General features: G+C 37.2%; 1 protein-coding gene across 10 annotated transcripts in view; it reads left to right on the top strand.

Annotated features, from left to right (window-relative positions):
• Positions 1-21,116, top strand: part of UBR1 (ubiquitin protein ligase E3 component n-recognin 1) — a 49,324-nt gene that overhangs the window by 443 nt on the left and 27,765 nt on the right. For 8 of the 10 annotated variants that reach the window (XR_014946591.1, XR_014946592.1, XR_014946595.1 and 5 more), the window contains exons 2-20: positions 7,626-7,882; positions 9,119-9,197; positions 10,395-10,505; positions 11,526-11,656; positions 12,173-12,314; positions 13,516-13,578; positions 13,892-14,015; positions 14,504-14,611; positions 15,013-15,101; positions 15,835-15,933; positions 16,429-16,586; positions 16,898-16,997; positions 17,260-17,388; positions 18,172-18,352; positions 19,201-19,262; positions 19,435-19,545; positions 19,883-19,948; positions 20,106-20,207; positions 20,967-21,030. Coding sequence is in view for 5 of the 10 variants with exons in the window: in XM_085548885.1 (XP_085405011.1) it covers positions 7,626-7,882; positions 9,119-9,197; positions 10,395-10,505; positions 11,526-11,656; positions 12,173-12,314; positions 13,516-13,578; positions 13,892-14,015; positions 14,504-14,611; positions 15,013-15,101; positions 15,835-15,933; positions 16,429-16,586; positions 16,898-16,997; positions 17,260-17,388; positions 18,172-18,352; positions 19,201-19,262; positions 19,435-19,545; positions 19,883-19,948; positions 20,106-20,207; positions 20,967-21,030 (2,176 nt within the window). In the remaining 5 variants the exon portion in view is untranslated. Of the gene's footprint in view, positions 1-64; positions 179-7,625; positions 7,883-9,118; positions 9,198-10,394; positions 10,506-11,525; positions 11,657-12,172; positions 12,315-13,515; positions 13,663-13,891; positions 14,016-14,503; positions 14,612-15,012; positions 15,102-15,834; positions 15,934-16,428; positions 16,587-16,897; positions 16,998-17,259; positions 17,389-18,171; positions 18,353-19,200; positions 19,263-19,434; positions 19,546-19,882; positions 19,949-20,105; positions 20,208-20,966; positions 21,031-21,116 lie in introns of those variants that run through there. The other 2 variants (XM_085548887.1, XM_085548888.1) reach the window with 2 other exon arrangements.

The raw sequence follows: 21,116 nt of genomic DNA, 5'->3' as shown, positions 1-21,116 counted from the left end.
AGCGGGGCTGGAGGCACGGCCTGGGCGGCACAGAGCCGGCACGGCCCCGCTCCGGCCCCGCGGGGAAGGCGGGCCTGTCTGGGGCGGCCCCGGGGAAGGGGTTTGTCGACTGCTGTGTGCGGCGGTGCCTCATCCGCGACGTCCCCGCCCAAGTCCCGTGTCGTAACTGGGCCTATAGGTAATGATCCGAGGTCAGACTTCTAGGAAGCCTTGGGCTTCCTTACGTCCTTCAGTCGTTTCGCGTATGTGCATCTTACTCTTTGTTCCTTCATTAAAGGTAACTTTGCAATGGAAAAGATGGCAAAGTGATCGTTGTTCTGCCGTGTGTGAATAAGGTGGCAAGAAGTGAAGGTGTGAAGGGGTGGGGTTGGAGGCAGCTCTCTGTTTCTCACCTGAACAAAACTATCTTCTTGAATTCGATAGCAGGTTTAATATCCATTCAGTGATCACTTTTTAGGGCTGATTTGTCCAGAGACAGCAGGTAAAGGACCCTGTAGGCTTTCCTTCATAACCTTGCAAAGTGACTGTAACCGTGCTGCACACTCTTCTACTGAAGTAGGTTAAAGCCCAGTGCTTATCTGTTAGCTAAAAGCGTGTCTGAATGCCTTTTGGAAGTCTTCCATTACATGTTAATTTTCTTGCTCTAATAAGAGCATCCTGGGTATGTGATATGAAGTTGAACTGCTGAGTATGAGTATTTAGAAGTAGAACTTAGGGGTAGGCATGTAGAGGAGCTGCTCTTTGCATGGTATTACCCTGTGCAAGTAATAACAGGAAGCAGGTACTCAGGGGACTGCTCATGTGGGTAGCAGCACTAAGAGCACTAAGCCAGTGACTGTTATCTGTTATACTTTTCATCAAAATGGTGAGGGTCAAATCAGTGGGGTGCGTAGTCTGATACCAGAACCATTTCTCAGGACGACTGTATTTTTTCTGGCTGTAACTGATCTGTGTGTGGTTTTCCTTTTTCTAAATTAGGAAGAACTTTGATTTTAAACTAATAAAAATGCAATTTGGTTGAGTCGCAATGTCAAAATAAATAAATAAATAATGCAACCAGAGTTAAGAGACTTGGTGAGTTTGAATGCAGCATACAGTCAGAGGGGTATTAAGGGCAGTTGTTGCCATCAGTTAGCAAAGCAATGGCATCCACTACTCATTACTTGGGGATATTGGAGGCTGAGTTAGCCCCAGCGATAGGTAAAACTGATAATGCTGTAAACAACACATGGAATGATGCTGAGGAGCATCGTTCCATTCAGTTGTCTTAGTTTTTATGTGGTTTCAGCCAGAATTACTATGATTTCAAGTTCCTAGAGAGTTTTGTTGTGGCAGGTGGCCATCTAGATTGCATTGTCTGGCATGTGTGCAAGCAAACTGCAGGAGTTTTTAGAGTTCAATGTGGGGTTGAAAGCATTATCCTTAAGGGAGATGGAAAGAGATGGGTGTGAACTTAGATTGAGCCTGACAGAGTTCACAGAATCACAGAATGGCCGAGTTGGAAGGGACCTCAAGGGTCGTGAATCTCCAACCCCACTGCCACAGGGCCAGGTTCATTATGTTAGATTGCAAACGGTATCAGAAACAGCTGCAATCTGAAATCATGCATCCAGTATGCTGCTGTATTAAAGATGATACTAGTTAGGTGGAATTAACTTATCCCCTTTGACTTGTGTCTTTGTATGACAGACTGGTCTGAGTGTTCTTTTGCTGTGGTGGTTTGTGGAGTGTGGAACAGACAAGCAGCTGAATGGAATGGATTTAAGTCAGGCTAAACTTGTAAGTTTGTGTCAGGGTCAACCCAGTCAGACTCACTACTGCTCTTGTTTTTCATCTCTGGCTTCGAGGGGTGTGTTGCTTGCAGTACTTGGTCGTGTTTGGCTGCGTGACACTTCAGCTTGTAAACCTTTTCAGAGTGTTGGCTGCTTGGTAGTGAATTAGCGAATGCCTGCAGGAGCCGGGCTCATTCCAGCGTGGATGGGGATGACTCAGGTAACCAGCACCTCTGCACCCAGCCCAGCTCTGCAATTTTGTCTCCTCTTAACTCCAACTCTTCAGGTTGGACGACTGTAGTTGGGGATACCTGTGCTTCCTTTTCACTGCAGTTGTTACAGCCTTAAAGGTCCCATCTGCACTTTTTCTTTCTTCTCTGTTGTGTCTGTATTGCTTCCTGTCCCTGGAAAAGGTACAGTTGCCCTTGTCGACTTAACACTGACCTAGTAATAAACCAGGTCATCCAGACTTCTGTTTCCTCTGTTTTCTTTCCCTAGCAGCACCTCCAGTTTGCTTGGCTGCCTGTTGGGCTGGACTTGGCTCATCTGGTAGTTGGCTCGCAGGCACTGCCAGCGGTCAAATAAAAGCCTGCTTAGCAGGCTGGGTCCAGCCCATTGGTTGGTTGTCCATCTGTATTCCTAATAAGTTCCAGTTTGAATCCTGCTTGCTTTGGTAGCTGCTATCTGGAATATACCAGCAGAATTTAGATATTAAAATACTTCAGAGACTTTAATTCATGCTAAATCTTTGATTTTTGATGCGAGCGTATCTTCTCAACAGTACCCGTGAAGAGATTATTTTTTAGAATTCGGACCTTTTGTCACCTGTCAATACCTACACGTATAAGTATAGTTTTGAATGGAAGATAAAAGCTTTAATGATTGGATCCGTTTATGTAAGCTGAATTAGTTTAAAGTGTCAATGTTATATAAAGTGTCTTATCCCTGTATTGTGCATAGTCCAAGCTGGATGCAGTCTATTAGTGTGTCCATGGAATATGAAGTTGCAACTAGTAACTGGAGTGTTGCCAAAGTCTTGCTTATGTCCTTGAGTATTTAGCATTCTGTTGAGGTGCTTTTGTTTTGTTGTGGCATTGAGCAGTGCTGTACTTTTTCCTCCCATGTCTTCTTTCATGTTTACTGATGTTTCTTGGTCATTTTTGTGGTTTTAGTTAGTGCAGGAGTAAACTATGATTATGAAGGTATGTCAGCTTGACTGAAGTTGTGGTTGCTGTAATACTATTACAGTGTTGCAAGAAGTATGTGACTGGGGGAGGATGTAGCTGCCAGTGGATATTACTCTTTGAGGGCAGATGCTTAAGTGGCTTCTGGATCCCAGAGCTCTGGAGAAGCTGGGGATGAACAGGTTGGTTTTGGAAAGTGCTGAGTTATTAGTACTGAACACGGATGGATTAGTCTGATTTCTGTGGCGCATTAATTCTCTGCAGAATTACGTATACAATACGGTGGATTTTAAAGTTCACAATATTGTGTGAGTACACAGGTCAGAGTATGTGTGAATGAATAGGAGAACTTAGTATGAACAAATGTCATTTCCCTCCCAGCGATACCAGATGAATTGTTTATAAACATCCACTGTGGCTGCAATTCTTGATGAAAAGTCTGGTGCTAAGAAATTAATTAAATGCGTGGTCTCCTGCACTCCAGGGAACAAGACGTGGATGTTAGGAGAGGAACGGAGAGCTAACAAAGACTTTTCTTTGTTTCACTAGAAACAAAGGGATCTTCAATCTGTCAAAAGAATATTCAGAACTTAAAAGGTTATATTCTCAAGTCTCTTATGGAATACAACAAATAAATAGCAAATATTATTTCCTGGGGTAATTACTTCTTTTGAAATATTTATTTTGCGTGTTGGTATAACACCTGATTTTGAATTCCCGTTTCTCATAGCGTTGCCATGTCAGTTGCGCATCACTCTCTGCCTAACTCTGATTTGACCCAAAAATTGGGAACATGAAAGATGTTTAGATTGTGTCTCCTCGGGCACCTGTCTGCATCTAAGCAGTTATCTCTGTGCACTGAAGTTGCACTTGTGATTTTGGCAGTGAGTGTGATTGAAGACTGACAGCTGAGTGTCCACAAGGTCGAGCAACCTATAGCCTGGCCTTGCTTGCCCTGCAGGTAGCACTGGCTTTATCTGTCCAGCATTTGAGCCAGTAACCCATTGTCCCGGTGACTGCTGTTTCTCTGGTTGGCTGTGCTTCACAAAACTGGTAGCTATTGGAGACCACTGAGATCGCAGTAGGTTCTGCTGTAGAGCATTCTTTAGTAGTTGGCACTGGTATTAAGAGCCTTGTTCCCAGTGGACAAACACCTGCATTACAACATCTTTTAACGTGGATTGGCACAATGCTTTGGCTTAGGGGTCAAAGTTTAAATGCATGTAAACATCAAACAGTTGTTTTGTGTCTTCAGGTCAGTGTTGATCTGTTAGGATAATATGAATGTTATCCATGTTGTGCCAGAAGAAGATATCTTTAGACACCAAACTTGCTACTTTCAGTGTAATTATTGATATCCAAGGCAGACCAAAGTTTGGTACGTGACTGGTTCCCAGCTGTGTCATATAAAGGAGTCATGCTATTGACAGGCCACAAAGCAGATGTTTTGTAACTGAATTGTAAGCTATATGTATGTATATATATATATATATATAAGCTATATATATATATACACATATATAAGCTTTTTCAGTCCCTGGACAGCATTGTTCCCCCACCCCGCAATGTTTTCAGGAAATTCTTGTCATTTGAACAGCATGCTGTACTGAGTAAAATGTGTATGTACGGCATACTTAAGGAACAGGACATTCATTCGTTTCCAGCAATTAAATATAAAGGTTAAATGCAAATTGTTGAAAGTTGGCATGTATATAATCAGCTGAACAGTTTTGCATTAGACAAATGGCGTGGTAATTTGGACGAGTTTGTTCAGAATTGCTTCTTGGAATTATGTTGTTTATCCTGATCTCTTCACACAAAAATGAAGCCAGGAATAAATCTTTCATATGTTTATTGTATTCAGAGTTAATAGAACTTCTGCTCCTAATGACTTCTAATTTGATTTAGGGTAGGGTAGAACAAATGTCATAATGAGTTTCTGACTTTTATTTGAAGCCTGTTTTTGGAGAAGAAATGTCTTTGAATCTCCTTGTTTTTAACTCAACTGACGCCTGATGTCCTGTACTGCAGTGGCTGCTTTCAGTGCATTGGGAAACCGACCATTTTAAACTTAAAATAAAAATTAATAATAATAATAAATAAATAAAGTTGAACTACAATTGTAGATCAGAACCTTACATGAAAATGTTATTGGAAGAACCTATTAGCTTTCTTTCAAGGGTAATTGGAAGTGGTTTATGTACTCAAAAGAACTTCTCTATGTTTATCCTTACTTTAAGATGCCTTCCATGGTTGCTTAATTGGAGAGACTTGACCAGATTCTCCCAGTTTTCTGGGATCTGTTGTTTTGTTAATCTCTGTTTGGTACCAACTGTTCCATGTGTTGAAGAAGAGCAGCCTTTTGCATTTAGTGTTTCTCTTGAATGTCACTGGCTCCAAATTGGTGTATTTACAACATTTTATACATTTATTCCTAGGATTTTGCTTATCCTTCCTGCCTTGACGGGCAGCTGATATTGCTATTTCATGCTTGGCAGATTTATGCCATGCACAAACTAAGCTCTTTTTTTGTCTACTTCTTTAATCTGGAATATTGGGCTAGATGTGGTTTTTAGTTCACGCTGTTTGCATTGTCTGCTCTCTCCTAATTTGCTTTTCGATATTTGTAAGTATCAATATTCCTTCTTTTCACTGATTACATTAATGTATATTTCTTAAAATAGTCTTGAAATTTATGCAGTCAGTTAAGCACCAAAGGACCAATGTGTCAATCAATGCAGTTCAAGGAGAGCTGCTTTTTTATAGTGTTGCCAAGTGCAAATGATTTGTCTGAAAAGACTTGAGAATTCAAAGACTGCTTAGAATTCAAATGTGCTTAGAGTGGAAACGTGTGTGGAGGCGATGGATACTGATAGTTAATAAACCTGTTGCAGTGATGGAGTTCTGTCATACTAGTGAGAAATCTCATTTGACACTCTATAGATGAAGAAGTTTAACACACACACACACACACACACACATATATATATGGAGAGAGAGATGTGGCCGAAATAAAGGCTATTCTCTTTTCATAGGAGTATTTGTAGGGAAATGTGATGCTTCCTCTTGTGACCTTTTCTAACGTCACCCTTCTTTTTGAGAAAAGCTGACGTGCTCCCTTTTTAGATGTAGGACAAAACCAGATGTTTGGCTGGAATTAATTTTGGAAAGTTCTCTGTATGTTTATGCATGTGGAAGAAGTATTTGTAGTTTGTTCTCATGGGAGAGGACGTGTTTTAATACAAGATAAGGGATGATCTGGTAAAGCCTTTGTATGGTCTTGTGAGGTGCTGCTTCTGCAGTGATGCTCACGTGGAGGGTCACGTAGGGCTGTAGGTTGCTGCTTGTGTTGCACAGAGCACATGCATTACTTGGGCAGAATGGATGTGAGCTCTGCTCTTTTGACAAAACTGCATTGGGAAACATGGCTTTTCATCTCCTGCTGCACAGCATCTCCCTTTTTTCTGCAGTTTTATTTCCTCCTTACTGGCCAATATGTGGTCAGTAAGGAAATAATAGTTTACTTTTGGGAGATAGAAAAGAAATGGGTAGGTCTGAAGTGAGGGTGCAACTTCCAAAAATGAGAGTAAGAAAATTCTTATTTCCTTTTGTGAATATATTGATTATTTCCTGGGCAAGGCATGAGTTGAAGATAAATGTAATGCTTACCAGCAGGCTGCTGGCCTGCTTGGGAGAGTTCTGCCTTCCCTTCTTTCCTCTCTTCCAGTACTTCCTGCCCTCCATTCTCTGAATAACATTTAAGTGGAATTAAAAGCTTTCTGTAGGAATACTTGAAGTGGTTCTGAGTTAGACTGTGAGAACCCACTCTGTTTCTGGCAGCTTTTCAGGAAAGCTCAGCCCTGTGTTTCTTGGAGCTATTATGTGTTCAGTTCCAGCAATACAGAAGCTAAACTTACAGCATCTCTTGGGAATGTCACTAACAGAGAGAAGAGCTACAGGCTGGGATTCTTATTTGCTCTGGAAAAAGAGCACGTCAGGGGTCCCCATCCCTACCTCCAGCTTTGGTGAGATACAGTAACTGAGCAATACCATCATCAGTGCCTTTTCCATAAAAGTCTGCTCTGCATTCTCTTCCCTAACTTTGCAGTTCAAGTATCACCACGGTAAATCAAGGATAATGTTAAGGTAGATGCACAGCCAAAATGTCAGTAGAAGCCTCAGGCTAATTTTAAACATATTGGAAGTACAGTGTTTATTATTCAAGGCATTAGGCAAGTGTTTTATGCGACTAGAGCACAGAACAAATACCTTATGGCAGATTAGCTTTGCGTACTGGATATTATTGTAAATCTGGGCAGGCTTAACCTGATGCACAATGGGGAAAATAGAAGCTATTTCTAAATAATGTGAATAATATGAAAGAATATTCAGACTTGGTGGACAAATAGAATATATGAAAAGTAGTATATGGGTAGCTCCACAGTGGTGTAGCACTTGCCAATTCTGCCTCGTAGTGTTTTAATAGAAGACATTAAAGGAACAGAGGTTGCTGTGGTGGGTACTGAAATACAATGATGCTTTCTGGGGATTTACTGTGCACAGAACTGACTTTTGATGTAAAAAAGAATTCTGGATTTGCAGTAGAAGTACTTAATCATACTTTCTATGAGTTCATTAATGCTTATCCATGGGTTTACTTCTCTTGTAGTGGTGTGATGAAAGATTCGACTTCCAAGCTACGTTTTTACAGTGCTTGGCAAAACATGTGCCAAATATTTACTCAGCTGAGATGGACCCCTTGCTGGAGAAACAAGAAGAAATGGTCCAGGCAGCAATATTTTACCCCCTGGAATGTTATTTATTTGGGGAAGACCCAGATACATTTCTAGAGAAGCTACAGCAAAGCGGAATCTCCCAGCTCTGTGGGAAGGTGTTCAAAGGAGGGGAGACAACATACTCTTGCAGGTAAGGGTAAAGCTGTGTTACCATGTTTCCGTGCAAGGTAGTGCACCAAAGTGGATTTTTGTAAAAGTAGTTACTCTTCTGATGATTCATACCTTGTGTCATGGTAGATCTTCCCTTAATGTAGAGTTACATTTACTTCAGATTCCAAACCACCTTAAAATGGGCAAAATATCCTATGAAAAGCAGACTCTGGCAGAGTAATGAGGAAGGAAATGAAAGGGATGATAAAGGTACCATTGGTTAAAAATACTGGTTAGAGTCATTGATTAAAAATATGGGATGGTAGGATATGATAGGGGTCTTTGCCCGGTCTTGGGAGATAACATGCATATAAATGTGTGCACTCCACAGGACTCAGCCTTTCAGAGTCTGAATCAGAATCCAGCATTTCTGATCATCCTCAATCCTCTGCTCAGGCAGTATCTGTGTAATCACTGGTTATTTTCCTCCTTGCTACTCGTTCTGGAACATGTTAAAGATGACAGTGTATTCATTTGGTATTATTCAGTCAATTCGTATATGAAAGGTATTTGCAGTGGGTTTGATGATGGCAACTGTGCTAGCAATTCATAAGCCTTAATATGATACAATTGGTATAGTTTGTATTTGTTTTCAATTTATTTTAAAAGCCCAGAAAATTGTACCTGAAGTGCCATAAAAAATATTAATAAGGAAGAATATTATTTTGGATTGAAAAATAAATAATGCTGACTTCAGAATTCAGGAAATGACAAAAATGAAAGCCTCTCTATAAATAAATAAAGTGAAATAGACTGTATGGTTTTAATTAGTCACATAGGACGTATGTTCTGGAGCTGATTTTGTAAAGTTCTGCTGAGATTTTGACTTGAAACCACTGAAAAAGTTTTAAAGGTAACTTGACAGAAGTTTGGTTCAGCAAAGTGGCTACATTTGTTGCTGGAAACCATAATGAGGTGAACTCCACAATCAGTCTCGTTTCTTTTTAGTAACTGTTCGTTCTTGGCAGAAATAAAAATGTTAATAGCAACTTTTGATAGTGGATTTTAAGGATGTTTCTAGTGAATTTGAAATGTCAGGTTCAAGAACTTGATTCAAGCCTAAAAAGTCTCTTTCTTCCTTCCGTGATGTGGAATTGTCAGTGTCTTTATAAACTGAATCTGTTGTTACTCTGGGTTTTTCTGACTATTTTCTTCTGTGTGTGAAAATTCCTTTTGTTTGTTTTGGAAAATTCTCCAGTTACCATTTTTCTTGCAGAGACTGTGCAGTTGATCCGACTTGTGTGCTCTGTATGGACTGCTTCCAGAATAGCATTCATAGGAATCACCGGTACAAGGTAGAGATATCTTCTGTTAATAAATGGTACATGTAGGTTTAGAGATTTTTTGCTTGAAGATTCAGGAACCTTTTAAATCTGCAATTTCCTAATTAGTAAAATCTCTCACATTTTTAGCTATACAGAGCCATTGATAAGAGAAATTTCTAAGATATGAACCAAAGAGTAGAGTTATTTGACTGCGTATGTTATTCTCTCTGACAGTTTTACCTAAGTATCCACCATAGCAAAATGCTGTGATGGAAAATGGCAGCTGTATCCTCAGTCACTTTCAGTACTTTACATGAGAGTGCATTCTGTTTGGAAATACAAGAAGGGATGTTTATAAACAGAGACCCGTTGTTTCTCACTGCTGACACTGATTCAGTCTCCACATTTCCACTGTCTTTCCATTTAGATTTCCATAAACTATTTCGGACTATAAAAGTTAAAATAAATGTTAAGCAGCACATTTTTAAGGAGGTAGTTGTAGATCTGGATCATCACTTTCTGGTATCCTCTTGATTCTTTTTGGGCCAAATCTGTGTTATTTTCAAAAGATTCCTGTAATTTAACTGCAGAAAGAATTTTAAAAATAGCTCTTAGCTAAATCTCCTACCTAGGCTGTTGTCTGCTCTGTACTTCCTAGGCCCCTTTTTTGTTTGCTCTTTGTACTTATACCCCTGTCATTTCAGCAGTGTTGGAAGCAGGAATGGAAGGAGCAGTGTAATTTTTAAGCTGGTCTAACTCTGCTGCAAGAAACAAGAAAATGTGCAGAAACGTCATGTATTCAATCTCATTATCCTTCACTGCTGATTTTTTTTTTTTTTTTGTCATTGATGTTACATCCATGTCAGGGATCTGTCCTATTTGTATTATCAGCTGGTCATGGTCATAAATCCTCTTTAAATGGAGACGGTTCAATGAAATAGTTGGGAAGAAGGTCCGAGCAATCTCAAAAATAATGAGGAAATACAATATTCTGCTCTTATAAGTCTTAATATATTGTTCTGAAAATGTTTTGTAAGTATTGATTCAAAGTTGCATGAAGCTAATTTAGATAATGCAAATGTAAATTCTGTATACATAAATGTACGCCAGAACCCTTGTATTTTGTAAATAGGCATTAAATAGGTGTTTTACTTATATAAAGCATGTTTCTGTTTCCTTCTGCTGTTTATGTGCATACCTTGTGCCTGAAATACTTGCCCTTTACAGATGCATAGTTCCACTGGAGGTGGATTTTGTGACTGTGGGGATACAGAGGCATGGAAGGCTGGACCAGTGTGTACTAAACATGAGCCTGGAGCATCAGGTTCTCCAAAAGAAGTAAGGATGTTGCTTAAAGTGGAAAGAAAGAAGCTTTATCTAGAGCTGTTTTCATTTCTGTTTGTCTGCTTATATTAACATCTAGATTCTTGTAATATCCAAGGATTTAGGAACATGATCACTACCAAATGTTATGGAAACAACAGAATAAACTTTTAAATCTAATTAAACTCTGTCTCCACTAGCATTCCAAACTCATTGCGGTGTTTCTTTGTTCTTAGACGAATAATAATAATAAAATTCTGATTCCTAAATTCCAAAACATGGAATAAAATGAATAGGAGCTGATCAAGACCTGTATTAGTGCTTATCTACAACCAGAGCAGCTTCAAGCTCTTGTTGTTCTTACCAGTCTATCTTTGTGGTGGACATTGCAGTATGTGAGAATTTTGTCTCAAGCTAAGAGCCCCCTTGTCTGTCTGCTTCCAACTGACAGGGTTGTTGGTATCTTTACACTAGCTGAACAAACATTAGTTGGTTACGAATGCTGCTATAAATTGCATCACTGTTAGAATGGAAGAAATGCCTGGTAAGAAAACTACAGAACTGGGAAAATGGAAATCTGATGTCAGATATTGGTGGTTGGTCTGATAAATGCTAATGTAACAGTACTCCTCATAAACACAAAGCTGTAGTTATTCTGCTTTTATCTGTATTTTTTGCCCTATAACTCAGTCTTTGTAGGTTAAGTTCCTACTTGGGTATGATGACCATATGGTGTTTCCTGCTGTATGCTGGAAACCATCCTACCCACTTTTGAGGACTAGGTCTTAGTGTGTAGTAAGTTAGAAGCAGTAGTGTTGTGAGATGCGAACTCCCAGTAAGGGGCTGATGCAACTCTGTACAGTGTCATCTTCTCTCCTTGTTATTCTAAATCTATTCATGTTGATTTCTGATCCCAGGGGAGCTTAGTGGCTTTTAAAGTGAAATAGCAAGGAAGAGGAACTTCCTACAATCAGCACAGGATTATGCTAGTAATAAGGCATTCTATCAACTCTTCTTAAAAATTTATTTTCACAGAATTCTGAATATCAGTTAAATGAAGAAGTTATGGAGCACTCTAGGAGGGTGTTCCCCTCTGTAATAAAATACATCGTAGATATGCTTATATGGGAAGAAGAGAAGGAACTGCCTCCGGAGCTCACAATCAGGTAGGGAACATTCCTAGCTTTCTCTGTGGTGTTAAAGTTTTATACTATTTTACCTGTTGGCATTACTGCAGTCATGATAACTTATTAGTGTCAAAATCTCTGTAAGTAACTCTATGGAATCTTTGACCCACAATTATACTGAGAAAAACTAATAGTTTCTGAAAAAAAATAGCGTGTGATGGTACTCTAATCAAATAGAAAAAAAACAACACCTTTCTTGGTCAACTTAATAAGTCAAGTGGGATCATAAAATGGCAGAGAGAAGAAATAAAAATGGAATATTCAAGAAACTTAAGCATCTCTTCCATACTTTGTACATGGTTTCTGTGGCTTATTCTGGTAGAGATGGTGTGGTTTTGGATGTTTTTTTGACATGGAAAGAAAGCTTAATTTTGTTATGTAATTTGTATTTGATATTTGTCTGAAGCTTTGAAGTACGGTGTTGTTTATGCTGAGTAGGGAATTATTTACCTTTTTAGTTTTGATTTGTATGTTGAAATGTTGGCTTTTTTCCAGTAGGGAGAAGGTAGACAGCTACTACTGCGTCCTTTTCAATGATGAACATCATTCTTATGATCATGTCATCTATAGCCTGCAAAGGGCACTTGGCTGTGAACTTGGTGAAGCCCAGTTGCATACTACTGCTATAGATAAAGAGGTTAGTGAATTTTGGATGTGGGGAAAAAAGTCATTTTTAATCGTTAAGAAGGGCTACTGTCATCTTCTGGTCATTGAATCTTAGTTTGTAGAATGCTGGAGATAGAAAAGCGAGAAAGGCTTATTGCAGAATAATGGTTAATTAGCTTTTAAGAGTGTCATACTTCAAGGAAGTTTTAAAATCATTGTTTTTTTTTTTTTTCTTTGTGACAGAAATCAGTCTGTTGAGGTGAAGAGTTGATTTGTGTGAAGTTGCTCCTGTTCTGATGTATTTTACTTTTATTCATTTCTCAGAGTAGATACCTGTTTTTCAGACAAAAATAATGAAAGCATTAATAACAACAGTAATATACTTGGTTATATTTAATGAGAATTACAGTTTATGTTTTGCAAGCGTTAGTCTGAGCCAGAGCAAACACTTCATTTGAAAATCATAAAGCCTCAAATTAAGCAGATAAAATCGGAGACTTCATGAGGGAGTATCAGTGAACCTGACATTTTTACTACCTTTTCTCAAACCGCAGTTCCAACCAGCATCTCAAAGCAATGGTTGGAGAACTTAATGTAGTTTTTTTTCTATTTGGGAGATGGGTTGTGGGGATAGTTGCATTTGCCTGAAATGCAACTCACAAAAATATAAAACCCAGGCATTTACACACAAACAGATGAGCTTCCTCTCATGAAATTCTCCTATTGAAAACTTGTTTTGGAAGTCTGATATCCTTTGAGTGAAATTTGAGAACTAAACTGATGCTATTCTTGGCTTTGTTGACAGGACTATCAATCCTACACTTTTAATATATTCTACCATTTCACATACAAGAGTAAGAAATAATAGGAATGGTTGTAGAAAAGCAATCCAGGAGGAGTGTATTTTTATTCTAGGAAGAAAGTTGATCTGGTTTCTACTTACAGCATTCTGTAGAAATTGATTTCTTCTGCATCACCCTGTACGTTAATTTTCATTATTTACCAACACTGATGTACTGGAACTTTAATTAAAGCTATGCCATTTTAGTTTAAATCAAATAGTTTTTTCCTAAAGATAATTAGATTGATTTTGATTTGCTTTTAGATGTCTAAAGGCACTGTAAGTGATGTTGGTCCCAGTATATACAAGTAATAAAATAAAGCCTCAGTCAAGCTTCTGTGACACTTGGGTTTTATTTCAGATTGTTCACATTCAATATGTCTTTCAACAGGGTCGGAGAGCTGTTAAGGCAGGATATTATGCCTCTTGTCAGGAAGCAAAGGAGGAAATCAAGGTGACTTCCTAAAATGTTTTTCTTAAGGAAAAAAACAAAACAGATCAACCTCATTATTAATACTGAAGATGTGTGTGTTGAACAGTAAGTTAGCACTTACGTTCTTGTACAACCTGTTAGTGAACTTGACATGGAATTTATTCCACCACCTTTGCTATGAGTAGATATTTTCAGTAAAGAAACATCCTGCAAATTTATTTTTCATTGTGTTTGCTGTTAACGTGTGTTTGGGAGAGGAAATAGCTGGTGAAGATCAGTATGAAAATTAATGTTATCTTTATTCTATATCTCCTAATACTCACCTGACTCCTAGAGGCATTCTGAAAATGTTTCGCAGCGACCACTTCATGTGGAAGTTCTGCATGCTGACGTCATGGCTCACCAGAAGTTTGCCTTGCGCCTTGGTTCTTGGCTGAACAAACTCATGAGCTATTCAAGTAAGTGTAAATAGTGTAGTTAAAGTAACACCTGTCAGTGAGTAATTCTCTCAAGAAAATGTCTTCAGTGCTGTTATATATGGTACTTCCTTATTAAAATACAGTTATGTTCCTCCTAAGTAGTAAATAAATTATATATGAACATGTGTACTGATATAATTATGAGTAGCGACTTTGGTGAAACACAGGTATAACAACTAAAGCCATTATCTTATTTGTTTTATAGTGAATTTTAATATATCCTGCTTCAGTGGATTGATTGAATAAGCTGAGTAAAATTAATAGGAGAAAATAAGTAAGGATAGATTATGGGAGTATGTCCACTGGGAAAGACAGTTAAGAACTGATTGATAATTAAATGCCTTCTTGTTGTTTTTTTTCCTTTTATTTTTTTCAAGAACAGAATTCTGTAATTTTCATCTTATTGGTTCACAGTGTTTAATTATCAAAGTATTCTTGTACAAATTACTGGTTTTATATCCCTACAGGTGACTTTCGCAAGATCTTTTGTCAAATATGTCTTAAAGAAGAAGCTGGATCTGAAAAGCCGTGCTTCATAAGCCAGTTGATGCTTTGGGATGCAAAACTTCATAAAGGTTGCCACTTTCTTCTGAACTGAAGAACAAAATTTTTCTTTATATACGTACCAAATATTTTAAAGTTATTATTACACATTTTCATTGTTTGTATATTACACTTAATTTGATACAGTCTTTGTAGGGCTGTGATTTGTATTTGCCTTCTGAATTTCTCCTGCTTTATGTATTTTCAAGCAACTTCTCACAAAATGTAGCTTAAATATGAGTGACTTGATACTTGCTGTTTTAAATACATACCACAGAATGTCGAAAGTAAAAGAAATGATATGAATAACATTTTCTATACGCTTTATAACAATATCAAGGCTTGTAGTTATTATGAAGTATGTTTTTTATCTGTTCTTTTTTGCAAAAAGCTGTGCCTTATTAAACTGAAGTGAATTACTTGTTTTTCACAGGAGCAAGGAAGGTTCTTCATGAGCTTATCTTCAGTAGTTTTTTCATGGAAATGGATTACAAAAAACATTTTGCTGTGGAATTTGTAAAGGTAAATATTTAACTCTCATGCTGTTAATATTTAGTAGGTTTGTAAAATTTCCCCTCAAATATGATTTCAATAAAAATAAACATTGCTCAAGAGGAGTTTTAACAGCTTAATCAGTCTTTGTAGAGTGTATTAATCCCTTCGTCTTTACTTTCTTCCTTATGATCATGTAGGTATACGTGCTCATTATGAATATAGTACTGTTAGTGTTTTCTGTATAATTTGGAACAGCTGTTGAAGTGCATCTGAAACTGGCTGGTCTGCTTTAGAGGAAACATGCAATAGTTGTCTCTACAACATAAGGCCATTTTATTGAGAGATTTAATTTTTGATAAGGATGACTGACACTTCGTGGTTTCACCTGGAAATAAAGAGAATAAATGAAGGCTCATTTATTGTACACTTTTCTAAACAGGTATTGAGCAACTGTCAAAGCTTGTTTACTGGAGGAGCAGGAAGATGTGGTTTATAATATTTTACTGACTTATTGATTCTTTTTAAGTGCATAAGTTTGGTTGTAGGAGATAAAAATATGTTGTTGGTGCTTTGGGAGAGTGGTTTGTGCTCAACTTTAGTACTAGAGGCACGTGTTTTAAGTACAGTGGTACACTGAGAACATTGTGGCATTTTTGTTTGAGCTACTTCTGTTAGGAATCTGAAATATAGTTCTTGCTAGTAAATGAAACATTTAATTCAAGCTTGTCTTATTTAATTTCCAAATATTCTCTTTTCCCAGTATTACAAGACATTGCAAAAAGAATACATCAGTGATGATCATGACAGAGTTCTCTCTGTGACAGCACTCTCAGTTCAGATATTCACTGTTCCTACTCTGGTATGTACAGCCTGTGTACACTAGGAGTGTAAAACAAACATGAAAATTGCTAGCAGTACTACCTTCTTTACCTGGCAGTCTATGCATTGCTGAGTTGAAAATGAATCATTTTGTCTTTTAAACTCAATATGCAAGTAGAGGCATTGAGTATACTTGCAAATTTATTGCAGAAGATAATGGGAGTGTAAGTAAGCAGATATTTTGGGCAGCATCATTCTCTTCATTAGCCTGTGTTTAATTTACTGTTCATGTTAAAAATGCTGTCAAAAACTGGTTAAAGGCATTCTTGTTTAAGTGAAATATAAAGTTCTTTGGGGAAACTAGTATGTCATAAAAAACAAGCCAATCTGTTACAAATTTTTTTCATACCTAGTAAATATTATCAGAGCATTATTATAAGTGCTTAAATAACTTGTAGTTAAGATACATTTGAAGGAAAAATTTTGACAGTTCTCAAACAGAAATAGGGAAAATAAATTGTTTAATTTTCTTCAGGCTCGCCATCTTATTGAAGAGCGAAATGTAATCGCTACCATTACAGAGACACTCTTGGAAGTCCTTCCAGAGTATCTAGACAAAAACGACAAGTTCAACTTCCAAGGTTACAGCCAAGATAAACTGAATAGGGTATATGCTGTAATATATGACCTCAGGTAAGTATAAAGTTGACAAGCTTAAGCAATTCATGAAAGTGTGGAAGTAGGACGAGGTCTTGGTTTACTGTAGTGAATTAAGTAAGGTAAAAGCAAAATAACCATGTACCTTGGAATTCAACGTCTGTTAATTTCAAATAGAGTTGCACCAAGCACCTCTAATATTTGTTGAAAATTCAAGGGTTTGAGATTGGTTGAGCAATGTAATGTGTTGATGATGTTGAACATTTTAATATAGTGAATACTTTGAATACAAGCATAAGCAGAAGAGAATTCTGAGCAAAAGAAGATAATGTTTTCTTTGGGGACAGGTATATTTTAATCAGCAAGCCTACAGTATGGACAATCCGTCTGAGGGAGCGCTTTTTAGAAGGATTTGTTTCTTTCCTAAGGATTTTAACTTGCATGCAGGTACGATACATTCACATAATTTATTTCCATTATGCTTATATGAAGACAGTATGGTGCTTTTGTTTGATGTAAATATGCAATTAAAATAAATACTTCTGTTTTGGATTGGTAACAAGGTAATACTTAATTACATAAGTACTGTTCAGCAATTTTAGCTACTGCCAAACCACCTGTATTTTACCATTTGCTTATGAGATTTTCTGTTACTTTAAGCCCATGACCATTGACTTAGCTTGTTTGTTTTGTGGCATCTCTGTTTTAGGGAATGGAAGAAATAAAAAGACAGATTGGTCAGCACATTGAGGTGGACCCTGACTGGGAAGCGGCCATCGCTATACAGATGCAGCTGAAGAACATACTCTTGATGTTCCAAGAATGGTGTGCCTGTGATGTAAGGAAACTTGTTGTCTGGAGTTCATATATGCTTGACATCTGTGAATATTTCTGAGCACTTTTTGAATAGTAACTTTAAAAAAAAAAAAAAAAAGCAAAAAAAAAAACCAAGCTTACTGTTGTACAATACAGATCTCCACAAAAAGGAGTGTGAAAGAATTAATCTGTGGTTTGATATGGAGAAAGGGATCCCAGAATGTTATCCAGCTGATAAAATTGCATACACTATCTGACAAATAGTGAAGAAGTGTTTCTTAGCATTCATAGTGATCTATCAAGTTTTAAAAAGTTTTGAAGCATATGGTGTTTATTTTTAACTGCAAAAGGGAACTGCAGAAACTTCATGCTAAGGTGTAATTAGCCCTTAAAATCTTATTTGGTTCTGGAGTTCATCCCTCTGCTGGGGGAAGGGAGGAAATTGTTTAAAAAAAAAAAAAAAGTTATTTTGAGGCGGGTTTCTTTTTTTTTTAACTAGAGGAAACAAGAGTTAGAACAAATGAAAGTGGGATGTAATTTGGGATGCAAACTTTGCAAACACATAAAACAGTGCAGTTTAAGTAAGCCCATTCTTTTCAGAGCGTTTGACAGAGTGGCTCTTGGAATACTCTTAGCTAGCTTCAGCTGGTGCTCCTTTGCTCCAGTCCAATGTTTTTCGCTGTTAGGTGACAGTAGTAATTATGGTGTGAATTTTGAGCAACTATTTGAAAAGAAACAGGTGAGGAAGTTTTGTGTGTGTGTATCAGTTTCAAATGTAAATGTCTGCATTTACTTGAAATTCCAGGAGGAGCTGTTGCTGAGAGCCTACAAAGAATGTCATAAAGCTGTGATGAGGTGCAGCACAAATGGCCGCTCACGGGAGAAGACAGTGTTTCACTTATGTGGCCATACTTTGGAAAGCAGACCTTACAGAGTGTCTTCAGATCCTGTCAGCATACATTTACCACTTTCTAGGACTCTGGCAGGTAGGTGTTGTGTTTTGCTAGCTTTTTGAAGTAAGTTTCTCATCCATCCCATTCCTTATATTAGAAAATATTTAGATAAAATGCTTCACAGTTCAGTTGCTTTGTGACTTTCTCAAGAGAGCATTTTTAAAGCAGGAGAGGGAGAAGAAAGCAGAAAGGCAAGAGGGAAACATTTTGTGCTTTCACAAACATAGAGGTCTTCAGTTCTATCTGCACTGTTTGAATTTCTGTTTTTCTGTTCCCATTTCTACCTTCTATACTGAAATGAATGTTCATTATTTCTATATGTCAGATTTATTTTCCAGCCACTTATCTCTTAGGACTGTTAAAATGTTCCTCCAAAAAGACATATGTTTTCAGCATGCCAGGACAGATTTCTAGTCAGAATTTGTAGGGACCACAGTGGTGGGTGATCAGCTCTTTCTCTAAAACACAAGTGAAATCATATGCTGTTATTAGGCTGTAGATATTTTATCACATCATTTGCTAATGAGATACCATCTGTTTGAAATTTATTAGTGACATGTGATTAAAATGTGATATTAAAATCTTGTTAATGATACTTATAATCTCTGTTTAAATGGTTTTAATAAATTCTTAAAAATGAATAGATTTATTCATAAAATAATGGATTGTAAAACTGGTTAAAACTGTTGTGACATTGTAACAGATCTTCAACCTTAAAGAGGAAAAAAAAAATAAAAGCACTAAGGTTTTTCTAAATTAGCCTCAACTGTTTCTTGTAATTCTGAATTGTAGATAATTTCACTAAAATTTTGAAGTGGTTGAAAAAGAAACTTGACTGATTCAGATTTATATTCTATTTTTTTTTCTGTTTGTTCGTGTAGGTCTTCATGTACAACTAAGCAAGACCGGAGCCATCTCAAGATTGCATGAGTTTGTTTCTCCTGTAAGATTTTTGTTTTTAAAATGCTTTGTATGATTTATACTTGGGAAGGGAGAAGGCATTTGTGTTTTTGAAGTTACAGAATTTCAGACTATTTTACTGCTTTGGATATGTCTCAGTTCATTAAGACTTTTTATAAGAATCACTGACAAACACAACTCTTTTTTAATTCTAGGAGGAATTTCAAGTGGAACTGCTAGTTGAATATCCTTTGCGATGTCTTGTTTTGGTTGCTCAAGTTGCTGCAGAGATGTGGAGAAGGAATGGTCTCTCCTTGATTAGTCAGGTGGGCACCTTATGCTAAACAGTGTTGATCTTAATGATCTTGATCTTAATGGTGTATGCAAGTGTTTCTCAATAGCGTTCCTGATGGGTAGTCTGGTCCGGGGCGGAAATAGGTTATGGATGTTACTTTTACAGAAATTCACAAAATAAAAAGATTTCTAAATGGGAATTTAGATGACGTGGTTTTACCATTGCTCAATTTGAAACAAACATAAAACTTCTGTTTCCTTTAATAAAGATGCTTTGCAATTTGGAAGTCTCAGACATTGACTGGTACAGATTTGATGGTGCATTTCTTCATTATATCTCTGCTTAAATTTTGTTTTCTTATTTCTCAGGTGTTCTATTATCAAGATGTTAAGTGCAGAGAAGAGATGTATGATAAAGACATCATCATGCTCCAGGTATAATGTCTAAATCATTGCTTACTTGACTCAGAACATTTAATGGATTTGCTTTTTATCTTAAATATGTATCATTTCAAAATATTTTCTTGGTAGAGGGGCTATTTTCATAATGCAGAATTGTATGATTTGGTATTCATACTGTTCTTATTCACAGATTGGAGCATCTCTTATGGATCCGAACCATTTCCTATTGCTTTTACTCCAGAGATACGAGCTTGCAGATGCTTTCAAAAAGATCAAGCTCACCAAAGATCAGGTAAGCATCAAGTATTTCTGCTAATTAATTTATTTACTTTGAATGTAAGGACACAATAGAAAAATACAGTGAGTTACTATTGCTCACTGTATTATTTTATTTTATTTTTTAAACTGCAGTAAGAGTCAGTCAACAGAGGATCCAGTGGTTAGATAAAACACACAGTCACAGAATGGTTTAGGTTAGAAGGGACCTCTGGAAGCCATCTGGTCCAACACCTGTCTTCAGGCAGGTCTACTGGGCAGTTAGGGGAATACTGTCATGACTTGAGATTGAATGAATAGATTAGAACAATGACCATCCTATGTGCTTTTTCGACGTATGTTTCTTTAGCTTTTCATTACTTTTTGCTCTGAGTTCAGAAGGTGGAATGATTGCTTGTGCAAAATGATTTCTTTGTTAATTATTTCATTTGAGAGGTTGTCTACTAAAATACAGGAGAATTTCTGATCTACAGTATGTAGTGTCTATCCTTCTGTACTTGATGAAACTTCCCTCGATTATTGTTTAACCTTTTGAGTTTTGAAACTCTAATGTAACTCCTCATTTGGGGCACATTTGTGGGTTTGGTTTTTTTTTTTTTTTTTCCTGAATGTGAGACTTGCACTTCAGTTGCAGAATAGGTGCAGGCATTTCGTCTGACACATTATAATGGAGAGATCTTTTCACAGTACTGTGCTTCAGTGATGTAGTGCATCTGAGGTCAATCTCATTTGATGGATTTTCAATAAAAAAGCCTCATTTCTCTCATTCTTGTAGGATTTGATCAAGCAGTGTAATGTACTAATAGAAGAAATGTTACAGATCATCATCTATGTTGTGGGTAAGTTGTTTTTATTTCCTTTCTGGTATTATGATAGTGATGAATAACTACAGTTGGAAAGAACAGGCTTGATTTGCTTTATTTAA

Source organism: Coturnix japonica, chromosome 5 (assembly GCF_054131305.1).
Source record: "Coturnix japonica strain WE chromosome 5, WE-NBRP24, whole genome shotgun sequence".
In the NCBI taxonomy this organism is placed as follows: Eukaryota; Metazoa; Chordata; class Aves; order Galliformes; family Phasianidae; genus Coturnix; species Coturnix japonica.
The sequence above is the reverse complement of the archived record's forward strand: the minus strand, read 5'-3'. Positions and strand labels throughout refer to the sequence as shown.